Source organism: Rhinoderma darwinii, chromosome 4 (assembly GCF_050947455.1).
Source record: "Rhinoderma darwinii isolate aRhiDar2 chromosome 4, aRhiDar2.hap1, whole genome shotgun sequence".
In the NCBI taxonomy this organism is placed as follows: Eukaryota; Metazoa; Chordata; class Amphibia; order Anura; family Rhinodermatidae; genus Rhinoderma; species Rhinoderma darwinii.
The window spans coordinates 383550994-383568462 of NC_134690.1; the positions used below are offsets into that span (position 1 = coordinate 383550994).

A 17469-nucleotide genomic window follows, 5' to 3' on the forward strand; every position below is an offset into this window, starting at 1 on the left:
TTTATAAAAACAGCGCCACTCTTGTTTATGGGCTGTGCCTGGTATTGCAGTTTCATTCAAGAGAATTGCCCCATTATGTCACCAGGTTTTGCTACTGAGGACTTTATTACAGTGGTTTTTTCCCCCCCTCCATGACCCTTGGATTAATTCCCTATCTTCTTTAATAGTTTGACGAGCGGAGTCCTGCACAGGTCCCATTAGCAAAGCTTCTGGGGCCAACCAGGGCTTGGCCCTTTCTTTCCAAGGGCCCCATAGCAGCCACATGGTATGTACGCCCCTTAAGGGTATGTTCAGACATCAGAAATCGGTGGCAATTTACAGAACAATACATGTGGATGGGTCTTTCAAAATCCCATCCACACGTAGCAGATAAATTTAGAGTGCAAATCCGCAGCATGCTCATTATGTTTCTGAAAAGCTGCAGATTTCACCTTTTTCAATGCATAGGGTGAAATTTGCAGCACAATTTTAGTCCAAAATCTGCATGTAACACATGCGGATTTTGCAACAGATTCGTGCCTGATTTTTTTTTAACGTCTGGACTGCTCCTGGATGTGGTCTCTTGAGCATTCGGGAAACAAATTGAATAAAGTCTATAATAGCGAATAAGAATGAGTGCTCAGGAAATGTAAGGTTATTTTTTTAACCTAACAACTTGCATTACCGTTTTTGTATCTGCTCATAATGCACATTGAGTTACAACACCCCTCACTTTCATATGGCAATGGGGATATACAAAAAAAAAAAAAAAAAGGCCATTTTTTCGTTTTTGCCCTTTTAGGTTTTTCTGCTCATGTCAGATTAATTTCACACTTCTGAGAAGTCTACAAAAGAAGCTGTTGTGGAAATGCTGGCACAGAAAAAAATGACGACATTTTTGTCACTTATTAAAAAAAAAAAAAAAAAGAAGCCTGAGACTTCTCTTAAAGCGTAAAACACACACACAGGCATCCAGTGATTAAAGGCGCTTTCCATGGCACTGACATAATTGCAATTTTTTTTTTTCAGTGAGCGCTCGCCTCTCCTCCACCTCCTGTCACACTGACCGAAAGTCATAAAAAGTTTGCTTGCTTGCCCTTGGTCCTGTTTGTATAAATTATGTGTACACTATAAATATTCACGTTTCTGAGGGACCATTTTTTAAACAATGATTGCACTGTTCTGCCTTCTCCGCAGAGAAGCAACTTGACATCACCATGGACTATACTTTTCCCGGCAATGTCCTTAAAAAAATACAGCTGTTTCGGCCGACGAAATAAAACACTGTGTAAACAGAACATTGGAAAAATGTGGCACAAAGCTGCCCGGGTTGAAGTAACAGAACCAAAAAAACAGATAAAAAAAATGGTGTCATCAGTGGCCAATGATTTACTGTTCATGTGGTTTTTCCTGTAGACCGGGTTTGATACAGGTACAGTACAAACATACGAGTCCTTGGATCTTGCTCAGCCTAGTTCCAGGTTTCCAGTTTAATAAGTGTATTTAAATCCACGTCTGATGTCTAAATTTACCAACTAGTAGTAAAGGTCAGGAGATGCAATACATGGGCTAGATGAGGTCTATCAAACATCGACGTGAATATAATACTTGGCTTGGTTCAGATGGTGGGGTAGGGTTGACACTTTTGTTTCCTCCATTAAGGGTTTAAGGACGACTTCTAGCCCAAATGAGAACCCCACCAAGTCAAAAGGAAGTTGCTTTACTATAAAGCATCATGGTCCAATATTTTAGGATCTCAAGACAAGCATCTAACCACAAAAGCCACTATACAGGCATCTCACACAGTAAACCAGAACCTACTCTGTACTGACGAGGAGCAACAACCCTGAAACAGTGCTCTCTGGTTTGGCTGATAACCCGAGTCATGTTTCAAAGCTCTTGACATTGACTTACAGGATAGTCACCTATAGGTGGCACTAGAGATATTTTTTATACTTTTTCCCAAGACACATTGCCCTATAGACTACCTAACAGCTGGATCTCTAGTAATCTTCCCATGGTTCCTATTAGCTATGAAGGAAAGTCTAACGTGGTTTTCACGGAAAGCTTTATGACATTTTTTAATAGACTGATGAGTGTACATTCAGACCCTACTGGTTTTATACACATGAGTAACCCAGTAAGCAATATATGTATACAGTGCTCACGGCCCTAATATCCAACCTGCCCAATGCCACTTTGGCATAACCACTTAAAATGTTGAAAAGGCCTTTACTCTCAAGTACTATTGTACTCTAGACTATTATGGCTTTCGTTGTGCTTTTCCATACATAATCCAAACATATACTCACTCCATCATTGCTAATATGTTCCCCTCCTTACCACTGTTATTGATTTACACTGTGGTACAGGGCAAGGTTGCCCTCTCTACCTCAGTTTGCAAAAAAAATAGGTATTCGAAAATGCTGTCACCGCACTAATGTTAGGGAGAATATCTTGGCAATAGTTATCATCAACGGTAACACAATGAATAGTTTATTGGTGGTAGAGGGCAGTATAGAACCCAGGGGTCTTGGTCATCGTCCCAGTAGTATTGGTATGACCTTGGATCGGCGACAAGGAGCATTAGAGACAACATGGGCCATGGGTATGTTCAAAGACATACATACTATAGAGGCATGGCAACTTTACCTAAATTCACAAAGTTACAAAAAAAGAAGATATACTGTATGTATAACTGCATAACTAAGCAGATTTGCCATTCAGATGCCAAGGAAAGCAGGGTTGACAATTCATTAGAAGCTGGAATGGCAGCCACATTGGTCATGGCCAGCTTTCCCAGGAACAGATCTACTATAAGTACGGAGTTGCCTTATTTAGTTTCACAGAAGAAGATTACCAAGAAAACTTGCCTGTGAGGATGTTTTATTTTTTGCAATTGTTACATTGATTTTTTTTTTAGATTGTTTTTTTTACAGGAGTTGTTGAATGCATATTATGTCTATATAAAGAAAGGTTCAACTTTTCCAAGATGTGTGGCTATACATGTACCAACGTTAAAAATAGAATTTCCTAAACCTCACAAAGTTTCAGGAAAGTTGGTAAATCGCAGCAGTATCTGTACCCGTGTCCAGGACAAGCAATATCCTCCAGAATTTAAGTTACATTGCACATAGCTCCTATAAGAGCAATGCCACTCTAAAACATAAATCAAAACAGATTATATTAAAGTGATCTGGTAGGTGCTAGATTATAGCAATGTTGAGGGTGTCAAGAAAGGCAGCCAAAAATAAAATGGTAACACAAAGTGTACTGATAAGGCTGGGTACACAGAGTTTTTTTACAAGCTTTTTGACGCGGAAACCGTGCCGCAAAACTTGTCAAAAACGGCCCGAAAATGCCTCCCATTGATTTCAATGGGAGGCGGAGGCGTCTTTTTCCCGCGAGCGGTAAAACCGTCTCGCAGGAGAAAGAAGGGACATGCCCTATCTTCGGGCGTTTACGCCTCTGACCTCCCATTTACCTCAATGGGAGGCAGAGAAAGTGTAGTTCGTGGAGTTTCTTGCCCGCGGCGCTCAATGGCCGCGGGCGAAAAATGCAGCGAAAAATGCAGCGAAAGTCGGCGTGCAGGGAGAGGAAAATCTGCCTCAAACTTCCAAACGGAATTTTGAGGCAGAATTTTCGCCTGCAAAAAACTCTGTGTGAACCCAGCCTACCACATTTTTGTCTGTGTGTGTATCAATAATACTTCATTATTATGAGAGCGGGAAATATTTCATTATGGATGTGCTTAAATACAGTCCTCAACATTGAAATTGCAACACTAAGAAGGAAAAGTTTTGGAATTGTGGAAACCACAGGATCGATAGACATGTTAATGATATGCAAATGATGATAAAAAAAATGGAAACAAAATATTCCAAACATCTTGATTTATCCAGTATAGAGTATAAGCGCCACGCGCAGAAATACACGCACTTAAACACTTTGGTATGTGATCAATGAGGTTATTAGTGGTTGTCTGAGGAATGTTATGCCACGCTGAATGCACTTGGGCACGCAAATCATCAAGATTGGCTGCTCCCTTTCAATTGCCGACCAATGACGTCCCAGATGTGCTCGATGTGAGACAAGTCCGGAGATGCTGCAGGCCATGGTAGCACGTTTAGGCCACGCAGGCTGCTCACAGTAGCACAAGCAACATGCGACTTGGCATTGTCCTGTTAAAAAAAGGCTTCTAGGCCACTTTGGAGAAATGGCTATACCACTGGTTCCACGACCAAATCAACGTAATGCCGAACTGTTAGTGTTGCTGAAATGAAGACTAGAGGGATCCTTCTACTGTACATTGTGCCACACTACACCATAATCCCAGGAGTAGGACCGGTGTGACATTCCTTTGTGGAAGCCTCTTCATGGCGTTGCCCACGTGGACTCCAGATCAATCTCCGGCTATCATAGCATCCGAGACAAATGCGGGACTCATCGCTTAAGAGGACAGACCTCCATTCCAGCCTCCATTGCCGTCTTGCTGTGCACCATTATAGCCTTTGAAAGGGGTGTCATGTGGTCAATGGAACACCTGTAGCTGGACTTATGGCTCGTAGCCCAATATCATTCAAACACCTTTTGATGGTTTGTGTCGACATTGGTTGCCATCCTAGGCTTGGGATCTGACTTCCAATTTCATTTGCAGTACAGAATAGATCACTACGCGCCATTCTCCCAACCTCCGGGACACGCAACGTGGAACAGTGCTGTCATCTCGGCCTAGGCGCGTTAGCAATCTGTCGGAGTGATAAACCAAGGTCTCACAGTTCAAGGATTGTGTCCCTCTGTTGCGACAAGTAGCGATAACTGGCACGCCGACGAACAGAAGGCATCACGCAATCATCCCCCACCACACATTTATGAGGTATCGTGGCTAAAAAACTTTGCTTTCAATCTGGTTTTTATGCAACCTCCCATGTGCCACAGATTGGAGAAAGTTGCTTGAAAATGTGATCATTTGCAGATCTTAGTGACACCTGCTACTTCCTTGATTTGCAAAACCTTACGGCTTGTCCTTCTTGGTGTTGCCATTTCAATGTTGAGGAGTGTGTATATACATCCATATACTGATTGTATTGACAAAATTGAGTCCATGGTTATATCTGTATTTGGAAAAGCTGGATGACAACCAGTGTCGGACTGGAGTACCTTGGGCCCACCAGAGGAAATAATTCTTGGGTGCCACCCGTCGGCTATATAAAAATAATGCGACCACTCTTAAAGCGTTTGTGTAGTAAACCAAAGACTAATATTACAACCATACAGTGACCATATAGTGGTAGACACCAGTCCTACACAAGCGCTCTGCAGACCATATAACTTAAAAGAGTTTTCCCATCTTAGACATTTATGGCATATCCACAGGAAATGCCAAAAATGTCTGATCGATGTGGGTCCAGGCTCTGGTACCCGCAGCTATATCTAGAACTGACCACAGAATCCAGGTGGAAACCAGTGGAAAGGGGGTCGTGCGTGTGCGTCCAGCAAGAGCTGCTCGGCTGTTTCCATAACAACCATACAACAGAATAGAGAGAGCTGCGCGCATGGGTGACCCTTTCTCTACTGGTCTCCCCCTGGATTTTGCGGTCAGTTCTAGATATAGCTGCGGGTTCCAGAGCTGGGACCCGCATCTATCAGACATTTTTGGCATTTCCTGTGGATATGCCGTAAATATCTAAGATGGGAAAACTCCCTTAATACAATACAGTGAAATCCAGTGACTCATTAGTGACGTCTTCTCAGATTGGAGTCGCTCGCTTTTCCTTTTCTTCTTTATCCGGCCAAGATTGCTGTGATGCCTTCTCCCAACTACAAATCGCCTCTGCAGAATTTGAAACACAAACCTCTTTGGCTTCCCGCTTTTGTAGCACCTCCCCACCCTCTACAAAACCCTCACCATCTATAGTGCCCCAGATGGAAATAATGCCCCCACGGTGCCACACACTATAAAAGTACCCCTTTTAGGCCCCACAATAATAATGGTGCCACACACAGCCCCCTCTTGTAGATAGTGCCACACACAGCCCCTTCTCTTGTAGATGGTGCCACACACAGCCCCTTCTCTTGTAGATGGTGCCACACACAGCCCCCCTCTTGTAGATAGTGCCACACAGCCCTCCCCCTATATAGTGCCACACAGCCCCCCCTAGTAGATAGTATTACACAGCCCTCCCCCTGTATAGTACCACACAGCCCTCCCCCTGTATATTGCCACACAGCACTCCCCCTGTATTGCGCCAAACAGCACTCCCCCCTGTATTGTGCCACACAGCCACCCTAGCAGATAGTGCCACACAGCCCTCCCCCTGTATAGTGGCACACAGCCCCCTAGTAGATAGCGCTACACAGCCCTCCCATGTATAGTGCCGCACCCCCCCCTACTAGATAGCGCCACACAGCTCTCCCCCCTGTATAGTGCCACACAGACCCCTGTGTAGATAGTGCCACACAGCCCTCCCCCTGTATAGTGCCACCCCCCCGCATAGTAGATAGCGCCACACCGCCCCCTCAGTAGATAGTGTCACCCCCATATATTTTTACTTACCTAGCCCTGTTCCCACGACGGACAGAACGCTCCACATCTCAGATGTCGTAGGCCAGCGTGATGCAATGATGACCTCACGCCGGCTTGTGCAGGGACTCCGTCCTAGCGGTTTATAGGCTGCAGGCCTAACGTGGCCTGCAACCTATACTATTCAGTGGTATCTGTGGACGCAGATACAAGTGAATGTGGCAATCGCTAGCACCAGGGCCCCCTCCGGTGCTAGCGACGCCACCGGTTATGAGGGGCCCCTTGCCGCCCGGCATATAACATTTATGTGCCGGGCGGTATGGGTCTCCTCATGCCGGGGGCCCCGTAGCAGCTGCTATATTTGGCAGGGGCCCTAAAGCCGGCTCTGCCTACAATAGTAAAATAGTAAGCAGCGGGGCAGGGAGACAATGTCCCTCTGCTCCACTGCCGGATAAAAGCAGCTCGCTGCCAGTCCGACGCTGATGACAACCTATACAGCACCCATAATCTGCATAGTTAAAGACTATGTACACCTTTGAAATAGTTGTTTTTGTTTTTTTAGTAAAAATGTGTATCAGTGTGTTTTGTGCAACATTCTAAATAGTTTTTATTGAAAATAATTTTTACTTTTTGAGATGTATCTTGCACTCAGACCTGAATCCGAGAGGTTCAGTGTCAGCGGGTCCTGTGTGTCTGTTATCGATCACATCTAGTTTATGAACTTAGATCTGATCGGTAACAGCTCGATCTACGCGGACACTGAACCCATCAGTGCCGCTGACCTGACAGGTATAATATTCAGCGCTAGATACAGCTGCTCTGTATACAGGATACAAAGCAGCTGTATCTGAAAAAGTTAAAATAATTATCAATAAAAAGTATTTAGAAAGTTGCACAAAACACACTGACATTTTTATTAATTAAAAAAAAAAAAAAATAACAACAATTTCAAAGGTGCACATAGCCATAGTACAGTCAAATATCGCTTTCCCCCATATAGTTGCACAAGTTTGCAGGTTTTCCGTTCAGGAGTCTGGGAAAGCTATATGGCGTTCATTGTTGGATCTGTAAATGCGGCCATACAGGACGTCGCCCATCTAGAATGTATTGTTCCTATATTTCATTGCCAATGTCTATCATAAACATATTTTATTATAACAAGCACATAGCGGATGGTTGGCTGGTAGTCCCGTCCAGCTTTCCTCTCCTGTGTAAAGTTAGGAAGTGTCCGTCATATTCCGGCTATATAACTATTGGGCAGGGTGTATGGGGTAGTTGGATTTCAGCATGCTAGCGCCTCAGCGGTTGTTTTTAATTGGGATATGATTTCATTAGGAAACCATGATGGCATGGTGAGGTAATTTGGCTTTTTTCATACTCCATGAAAGAAGCTCACAGGCTGTGATTTATAAACAAGGAAGGGATTTGGGCCTAGTACATTTGCGGCCTTCTCCAATGGGAGCAGTCTTTCCAGCTGAAAGCCTGGCTGCCAACCCTCGCTTACAGGTGCCCATTCACTCATCAAAGGATGGATTCTGATGAGCGGTGGGTTCACAGGAGCTGGGATTAAAACATGTTTTCACAGTGTTGGCATTTTTTTCTCATTTCTTTTTTCTGCTTCACTTAGATTTTATACATGCTTCAGTCCTTCTTTGAGGCGAAACACATAGCTAATTCAGAGCGACTTCAGCAGGAGATCTATGACATCACTGACAGCTTGAAAGCCAGCCTGTGGCTCGCCAAAAGGTACGTTGGATTGAAAAATTTGAGGAAGTTACTGATGAGGTGTAATAAAAATATATTTTTTTCTCAGTTGCTATAATCGATCATCAAAGATAATTTATTAATAATAATAAATGAAAGTTAATCCTGGTATAGAAAAGCTATTAAAAATACAACAATAAAGACAGATTAGAGGGGTTGTCCACATGGAACATACCTTTTTAGTTAGAAGGGTTCCCTGACGATAAGGTGATCAGAAGATGTCCTGCTGCTGACACCCTCATTGATCAGCTGTGATCTGTAGGAGAACCTAGCAGCAAGTGTTCTGTTTTCCTATAGCGCCACCACAGTTAAAATTGGGCATTACACAGTTCCCATTGGAATCAATTATTTGTCTGTGTAATGCATGGACATGCTTCGTCCTCTAGGGTAAGTGACAATTTATTGTTCCTATATCTTACCTTGTAGGCGCAGCTTACAGTAAGGCCCCATGTACAGAGACGTGTGCAGGAGGCTGTAAGGCAGTATTTGTCCCTGCAGCTCCTGGCTACAGAGCCATAACACTGTGTTGGACGCTGTATTGTGCTTTGTGCAGTGTAGAGTAGCTCCATAATATGACATCCAATGGAGCATGACACATAAAATCGAAGCTGCGATATGGCCCCATAGGTCTATGGGGCTGTATTACGGCCCCATACAACTTGGAGGTTGTAAAAAGCCATAATAGAGCCAAGTGAATGAGGCTTTAGAGCTATGTTATGTCTTAGGCAAGGAAATATATGTGTCCTTATTCACTTATTGCTTGGCATAGTGGATTATTGTTGTTGGACTGCATCTATGGAATCCACAACTATACGGATTCCTCTAACATCCCGTTCCCCGGTCTTTCTTCTTATGATTGCAAACAAACATTACAGACTATGTCGGTGCAAGAGCATAGTGTCATATGTTCCAACTGTGTCCCCCGAGAACAGAGCTGTGTGTGTACAGGGAACGGCTAGTCCATATACTTGTTTATTCAGTAACAGATGTAAATATTTCTTGTGTATGGTGCATCTGTATACATGATTGGATTCCAGTGGTAGGAGTATACAGCAATGCTTTCCATTCATTACTGAAGAGGTAAGCAACTGTTCTACAACATTGTAAATATACCATAAAATAAATGTAAAAAAGTTGTCTGCAAATAAAATCTGTCTCTACAGTTATTAAAATTCTATTCTGCCGTTCCAGAATCACTAAAAAGGTTCTGCTTTTTTTTTTGTTAGAGACCGCGCCATAGCATGTATGTGGTATTGCAGCTTGGTTCCTTTCATGAGCTGCAATACCATACACAGTCCATGGAAAGTGCGGCGCTGCATCCGGGGAAAAAAACAGACCATTTTTCTAATTCCGGACATTCACTTTATTTATATCTGTTTCTAGAAAATCTTGGTCACATCAATGCCCTCATTTGTCACACAGTATTCTTAAATGGCTGATGATCTGGGTTAATGCAACGGTATGAGAGCTGGGGATGCATCACTGCATAAGTAGGTAGATTTACCATTTAAAGGGGTTGTGTGAGATATAAAAAAAAAATATGGCTGCTCCTTGCAGAAACAGCGCCACTCTTGTCCTTAGGCCTCATGCACACAGCCGTGCCCATATTTACGGCGATTGCGGGCACGGCCGAAATTTTGGCCCGTTCTCCCAAACAAAGTAATTCTCGAAATCCGAAAAAAAGGACATGCTCCATAATTCCTGGCACAGTTCTACAGCACGGACACCTATATGTAGCAATACGGAATGGTGCCAATATAACTGAATGGGTCAGTAATTGTGGAGATTTTTTACGGTCGTGTGTATAGGGCCTTAGACTTTGTCTGGCCTTGCAGTTCAGCCCCATTCGATACCCTGGACAACCCCAGTGGGGGCGGTAATGGCAGCCATGGTTGTCCACTAACTTTCCCAGAAAGTGAAACGGCTATGTCCATTTTTTTTTTTTTGGGGAAATTGGGCAGAAGAAGAAAAAACTCAAGGACTTGTACTTACTGGGGAGGTTTAGGGTAAAACACTATATTGTAGGTTTACTACAATTTCCATAGTCCAGCCCTTCAAAGTCCAGAAATGCTGAACCCGAAATGGGAGTTAAAGTTCCAGACCAGCGGGAACAGACCACCAAGTCCTTGGATTGTTAAAGGGGATTCTCTAGAACATAAACATGGAAGGGCTATACTTAGGATTAGCGATTAATGTTTCATTTGTGGGGGTTCAAACTCCATGAACTATTCATTGTTTATACTGGCACAATCGCTCGTCCATACAGGTGGCTATACCTAGTACTGCAGTTTAGTCCTATTCAAGTGAAGGGGACACAGCGCTCGCAGAAGGACCCTTCATTGTGCTGATCAGTGGTGGTCCCTAGTTGGACCGACACCAATCAAACATTGATGGCCTATCCTAATGACAGGCGATCAATGTTTAAGTCCAGGAGAACCTTTTTTTTTTTTTTTTCAATAACACGATGCCCAATTGTTCACTAGATTTGATAGTCTGGCATGACACTAGTTCTGTAAATATACCAGACTAGCCGTAGCTCAATATATGTAGAAATAAGCAAAAATGGTGCTAATTTAAGCTATCCGTTGTCTGTCATGTATTGCTGGCTTTTGCCTGTCCTGAGCACTTATTATTATGAGTATAATGTAATTTTTCCATTTCTGGTTTAGTTTTGCAGCTTATGTCCTGATCAAAATCATATGCACTGGGCCTAGATTGAATTACATTGAATAATACATTAGGTCACTAAAAGCAGGGAGCCAATCAATGTATTTATCTTATGGCCACAGGGGAAGGAAAACCAATTCAGTTATTATGTTCTGCCATTGGTATGTAAAATATAAAACATGCAATTTAAGTCATTGTTCTAGGACACCTACAGGTTCTGTGGCTGGAAATGACGGGATCTTCGTATTTAACTGTTTTCCTAATTGTTTTGTTTTAGGCAAAATCCATGTCTAGTAACGAGAGCGACATTTACGGACATCCTAAACACAGTCATCTGTTATTCTGGAAAGGACAGAGACCAAGGTATGTGAGTATGGATTGTGCAGGCAGGGTGGTTCTGCTAGCTGATCACTCATGGTTGGCAGAAGGAACGGGGTTTCTACTAATGAAAATTAAAAAATGACAAATCTTATAAAACAAAAACAGTTTTTATAATCTCCAAAAAATCCTTAAATGGGTTGTCCAGGCACGGACAACTGATGACCTATTCACAGAAAAGGTCATCCGCATATGATCGTGGGGGTCAGACACCCGGACCGCAAACAAAATCAGCTGCTCCTGTGAATGTGTCAGTTGTCCGTGCCTGGACAACCCCTTTAAGACCAGGATCACTCACGCAGTTTTTGGCTCAGTTTTTTGTGTCAGATCCAGAAGTTTTAAAGAAAAGACTAATGCATCTCCTTTCTTTTGTGTCCACTCCTATGTTTGGTCCAAAAAGGACACCAAGAACATCATCAAAACTGCTTTTGTGATCTTGGCCTTAAAGGGGTTGTCCAGGCATGGACAACTGATGACCTATCCACTGGATAGGTCATCAGTATACGATCCGTGGTGGTCCGATACCCAGACCCCGCACTGATCAGCAGCTCCGGGTGCCGGATGTTATGCAGGGTATGAAGTATTTGGAGCAGGAAGCAGATGGCTCCGACCAGTGCATAGCGGCCGTGTTGTAGAACAGCAACTCTGCTCCTATTCACTTGATTAGTACTGCAGCTTGGCCACTATTCTTCGGAGCCATCTTCTTCTTGCATGGACATCCAGATCACCTGTAATCCACTTATAATCGGAGGGACCGTTCAAACAAGAAGATATTGCACGAAGTGGCACCTTTATACATTACTTACCAGTCCTAGATTATTCTTTTAGCCTCTCCTATACTGGAGCTGCTTCTTCAAGAGCAATAGGACACTGAATTTAGTCCATTTCACCCAGCTTTGCAATTCAGATTTTAGAGTATATGTTGACATTTTATTTAGCTGACAACATAATTTAAAAGATATACAAGTGTATTTAGTGTTCACGCAGATGTTGAGATTATGTGCCCAAAAATACAGTGACATGATAACAGGAAATCATGGGTGCGGCTGTTGTGTGAGCATTGCACCCAGGTGAAGGTAGTGACGTCCTGTGTGCGGTTATGTTCATATTACACCCATGTTTGTGCAAGTTAGTGTGAATTATGTGAAATGTGGTGACTAGTGCTACAGTATCTGGCGTGCAAGGTAGGCCGATATAGCACAGATTCATTTGTCATTATTTGTACGATCTATATATATATATTTATTTTATTTTTTCTGTAAATAAATTACGTGCTCCTTCCCAAAGTCGTTGTAACTATAACATCGTGGCACATAGGGCAGCATCAAGAGGCTGACAGGTCTGCCTTGAAGGATGACTCAAGAAAAACCAGATACACTGAGGCAGATTTACGAATACTGTCTTCAATTTATACACCTTAGAATTAGACTAGAGGCGCCAAATATATCACAGCGGCTCACGCTGGATGAGAAATTTAGAGCACGTTTAGACACTTCTGTCTAGCTTTATACCACTTCTTGGTTGACTTATTTTAGTCCACTTTTTTTTTTGTGCCAAAATTTTGGCCCAATTTGGTACTTCATAAACTCCGCCCCTTTTCTGCTATGGGCGAGTTGCAACCATCTGCTCTTTGGCGCATTTCATTGATAAGCTTGCCTAAAATGGTTTGCACCAAAAAGAAGGTGCAACTTAGGCCAGCCAACACCAATAGTCATTCTGCCCCACTGTGTTATACCTAGTGCGGTAACTCTTTAAACACCAAAGTGTTGTATCTGTGTCATGCACCGCCCCTTCAGGCCCTGCACTAGGTATAACACAGTGTATCAGGTTTTTCCAGAATATTCCTTTTAAAGGACATTTCGTTTCCTATGTAAAGCTTGTTATTCACTCTAGATAGTTGTCTATTCGACGGACTGATTCCCCCGTGAATATTCACACTCTGATCGACCAATCACGTATGTTTATTGCAATAGGAAAAAATTTATAAACCGCCACAAAACATCTTTGGCGCCACTTATCTCTTAGGGGATCAGGTAAAAATTCAACATGTCTAATATATTTTTTCCCTGGCAACAGATAGAAGGACTGCATAAGGCCTGCTATACAGATATAAACATGTAGTTCATCATCGCCAGTAGAAAGTAGTTTAAATGGCAGAACGGCTCTAAAATACGTTATACTGACGTCACCAGTATAAGATGTGACATCTATCCTAAATTATAGAACATACATGAAGCCAGGAGCCGCAGTGAAGGTGCCAAGATTTCTCCATACTCTGAAAAGAATTGCAGCGCAGTGATCCGTGTTTCTGTAAGGACATATATTCTTTACGTTTTCTGCAGGCTATAACTCCATGTAGAAATCTGTTTGTCCATACCCTCAGTCCTTTCACGTATATTTATTTATTGTGTTTTTGATTTTCCCCTTGTGCGGTTTTCTGCCTCATTCCTTTTCCTTAGTGCTCCACTGTCATGAATGCTTTATTAGCGTGTTAAGGCAGCAGAACTTGATATTTTCCTATATATATCATTTTGAGTTTTTCTTGGCTAAATTTCTTGTTGTTTCTATTTCGAGTTAATTTCCTTTTCTTCCACCCCCCCCCTTTTTTTTCCCCTCTTTCTCCTCCCATCCTTTTAATCCGGATGTATAGTGTGTTTGTATTTTGCCTTGTATCTGTACTGTGGCCAAAGCATTGTGACCCATCATTATGTCATTCCCCAGGCTAGTACAGTACATTGCAGGTTTAGGTCGGAGGTTGTGGTAGAGATGCAATGTACTTAATACATTTCAGCAAAGTGGCAGCGAGTTTATTTTTAGGAAAAAGTCAGACACAACAAAGCCTATGACTGCCCTGTAAAGTAGGCTGCAATAATTCAGAGCCCTTTTTTTTCTTAAAGAGATTTTATTTTAACTATAAAAACATTTTCATTTTTTTTTTACCAGTAGACCACCACAATACGTATATTTATATTCCAACTTCCGATGCCACAGGCTCCTGGAACGTAAATATACGTGGTCCTCTTTAAGGGCAGATTGGGCAGTATAGCGCTCTGCTATTAAAGAGATTGGGCTGACACCTAAAGATAGGGAGCTAAAGTGATCAGCTCCCTGTCGCAAAAAGTGAGCGATGTGTTTAGCACTGGGTTCCTTCCTGCATTCAGGCCACTGCCATGGAAACCTATGATGTCACAATGACCTCACCGGCCTCCAACTTTCACATGGGTGAGAGCAGCAAGGCGGGGAGGACATGATGTGTCCTCCTAGCATTCCTTTTTGCAGACCACTGCCAATAGTAATGTAATGGCCAGCAGGCATTAGATCCTTATTATCTGTTATCTGCATACAGAGGAGTGCTGGGAGAACACAGGTCATATTACCTAGCTTCCTCTAACCTCAGGAATCAAAAGAAGTAAAATAAACCATAGTAAAAATAAAAAAAACTAATAAAAATACAACTAATATGCCGGTGGAAAAAAAACAAAAAACAACTCGCCAGCACTACCAGAAACGATCCTCTGTGACATGGATACAGTTTACATGGATGTCCTCAAGAATAGATATTGGGATGCACTCCTCAATTGGTTGGCGCGGTGCTAGTAGGGTAGGGACGAGAATCCCACAATATTGAAAAATATATATAACCCCAGCACACACAGAGGTACACGAGATCCAGATGCAAACTAAATGTAAGTTTTATTGCAACAAAAATTATAGTGTTGAGGTAGTAAGCGACTTGGTAAGACGCTTCGGCCGACCCTCGGCCTTTGTCACAGTCGCTGTGTGACACACAGGGCAGATCCGGCGGACATCCCATACCAACGATATCGACTAGTTTTTGTCTTCCTGGCCACGACCCTATCTGATCTTATACCTAAAATAAAAATTGTGCGCATTTCGCCCATTTACAGATCTTGCATACCACCTAATGGCAGATGGCATACTAGAAAAAAATGGAGACCTGTGTTCTCGCACATTATAGCGATGATGTAAGTGGGGCAAAGTACACATTTTTAGTATCGTTATGCATGGTAAAGTGAGCAATATTTTCTGAAAAATTTGTCTGGTTCAACTAATAACATTAAATAACAAAAAAAAAAAAAAATGAAATGTTTTCGCTATTTTTCCCATTTTCCTCAACTTAAAAAAAGAAAAGATACCAGTTGTGTTTTGGTTTTACATTAAATCCCCATCTGTTCCTCCAATAAGGAAAATATATATTTGGCCAAAATGTAATTTTTGGGGGAAAATCACCCTTAGAATTTGGCATTCCATAAGGTAAAATGTAGCTTTTTACCTTCAGGCATTAGAGAGGAATTGGTCTTGGAAGGATTAAAGGAACACAATGCACTAGGTATAACACTAGGCAGTAAAGTTGACCATAAACTTACCGAAGCTATTCCTGCCACCATACACACACAATCATGCTCCGCTCAGCCGTGCATGTATTTTCAATATTGAGAAGGAATAACGCATCTGTCAGACTCCTCTGGCAACGGGTTATGTACTAACGATCAAAAGGATCGGGCATGTTGAAATTCGCAGTCATAAACTTTCAATGGTCGGCCAGTCCCGCCGAAATTGGTGGGCCTGGCCAACATATATCTAATTTGTATGGCCAGTTTAAGGTGTTTTTTTGAGATTAGGAAATTAGATTGGGAGCCACGCTAGGGAACAGGGTTGTGAGTGATGACACTCTGTACAGCGCTGCATAATATGTGGGAAATAAATAACACCTTTCAGTTTTGCCTGGAATGTACCTTTAATTTGTTCTACCTGAAGATTACATGAGTTATCTGCAGCAGTTCCTTGTAAAATGTAAGCGGGGCGGGGGGAGTCCGATGCTTGGGAAGATTCTCTATCTCATGGGAAGCTGTGTAAAGACTTTGTATTTTGGTTTTCCCAATAGCAACTGATTTTAGGAGCTCCCAGGAGAGTCACCCTCCAAAACCAGCTTGTCTCTAGGAAATCGACAATAGCAAAATTGCCAAAACCTGATAACTCTTTTAAGGGGGCTAAATTGGTGCAAATGGGTAATGGTTTATGGGTGCAAGTTTGCATCAAAATTTGCTTGATATGCAAGCAACCAGGTGACCACAAAAAGATGCCCTTATCCTCGAAAATTGCTGACAATCATTACAACTTCCTGTCACCAGTTGCATTAGGGAAGTACAGCTCTGGAGTACAAACTTCTGCTGTAACAGGTCCAATACTGTGCAGCAACATTTCTAAGAATGGTTTGAGAGGATTTAATTAAGCTTTTCTTTTCATGAAGGAACTTTAAAAAGAAAAAAATATATACAATGGAACTATATATTTCAAATCAACACCGAGTCAGATCTGATACAGAATCTTACAGCTGTACTAATAATGAAAAATTGTGCAATCAGCGTTATTTTTACTTCCACGTGTAAAGCATGACTGATTCCGCAGTTTTCTGTAGTATTACAGAGAAATAACTTACCGGGTTCCCTGGCGGTAATAAATCACAGTGCTGACTGCTCAATTACTGAACCGAGAACCTGCGGTAATTTTTCTCTTGCATACAATAATAGATGAAGCCTGAATATGTTGACAGGTCAACAATGACCCAGCTCGGCATTTTGTTTTCAAGTTTCTTTTACTCATTGTTCTACCTGACAACAACCCCAAAATATATATCAAAGTCAGTGACTTCATCTTTATTAATAATTGACAAAAGTAAGCTGACATGTGAACAATGAAAAAGTAGCGTCGTGATTTATATCAAACACGTGATGGCCACAATTCTTATACCTCTCCATGATTAAAAGAAAATTCTGGAACGGAGTGTGTTCAGGTGAGACTGAGGGATTGACCATGTAAATTTTGTATTCAGACTTGTTTGTTTAGACCAGAGCTGTATGTGCTGTATAAGAAACTTGCTCCAGTTCATGTCTGGGTCAGAGTAAGTATCAGAGACCCCTTTGGGCCCCCGATGTTGCCGGTGCCCACACCTACCATGTGCCATTTATAATACTGGTGTTGTCTTATGTGCCGGAGGGGCCTTTGGACGCATGGGTGTGACTGCGACTGTCCTGTCAATTTTGATTGTTTATATTATTTTATTTGGGGCTCCCCTTTGAAGAGTTGAGATTTTGTTGCTATGCCCCTACTCACTGCTGTTCGCAGAGGGGTTTCGG

General features: G+C 42.3%; 1 protein-coding gene across 2 annotated transcripts in view; it reads left to right on the top strand.

Moving 5' to 3' along the window:
• THADA (THADA armadillo repeat containing) overlaps nucleotides 1–17469 on the top strand; it is a 479325-nt gene that overhangs the window by 355386 nt on the left and 106470 nt on the right. For both annotated transcript variants that reach the window (XM_075863236.1, XM_075863235.1), the window contains exons 30-31: nucleotides 8130–8248; nucleotides 11211–11296. In XM_075863236.1, coding sequence (XP_075719351.1) covers nucleotides 8130–8248; nucleotides 11211–11296 — 205 coding nt within the window. The remainder of the gene's footprint in view (nucleotides 1–8129; nucleotides 8249–11210; nucleotides 11297–17469) is intronic.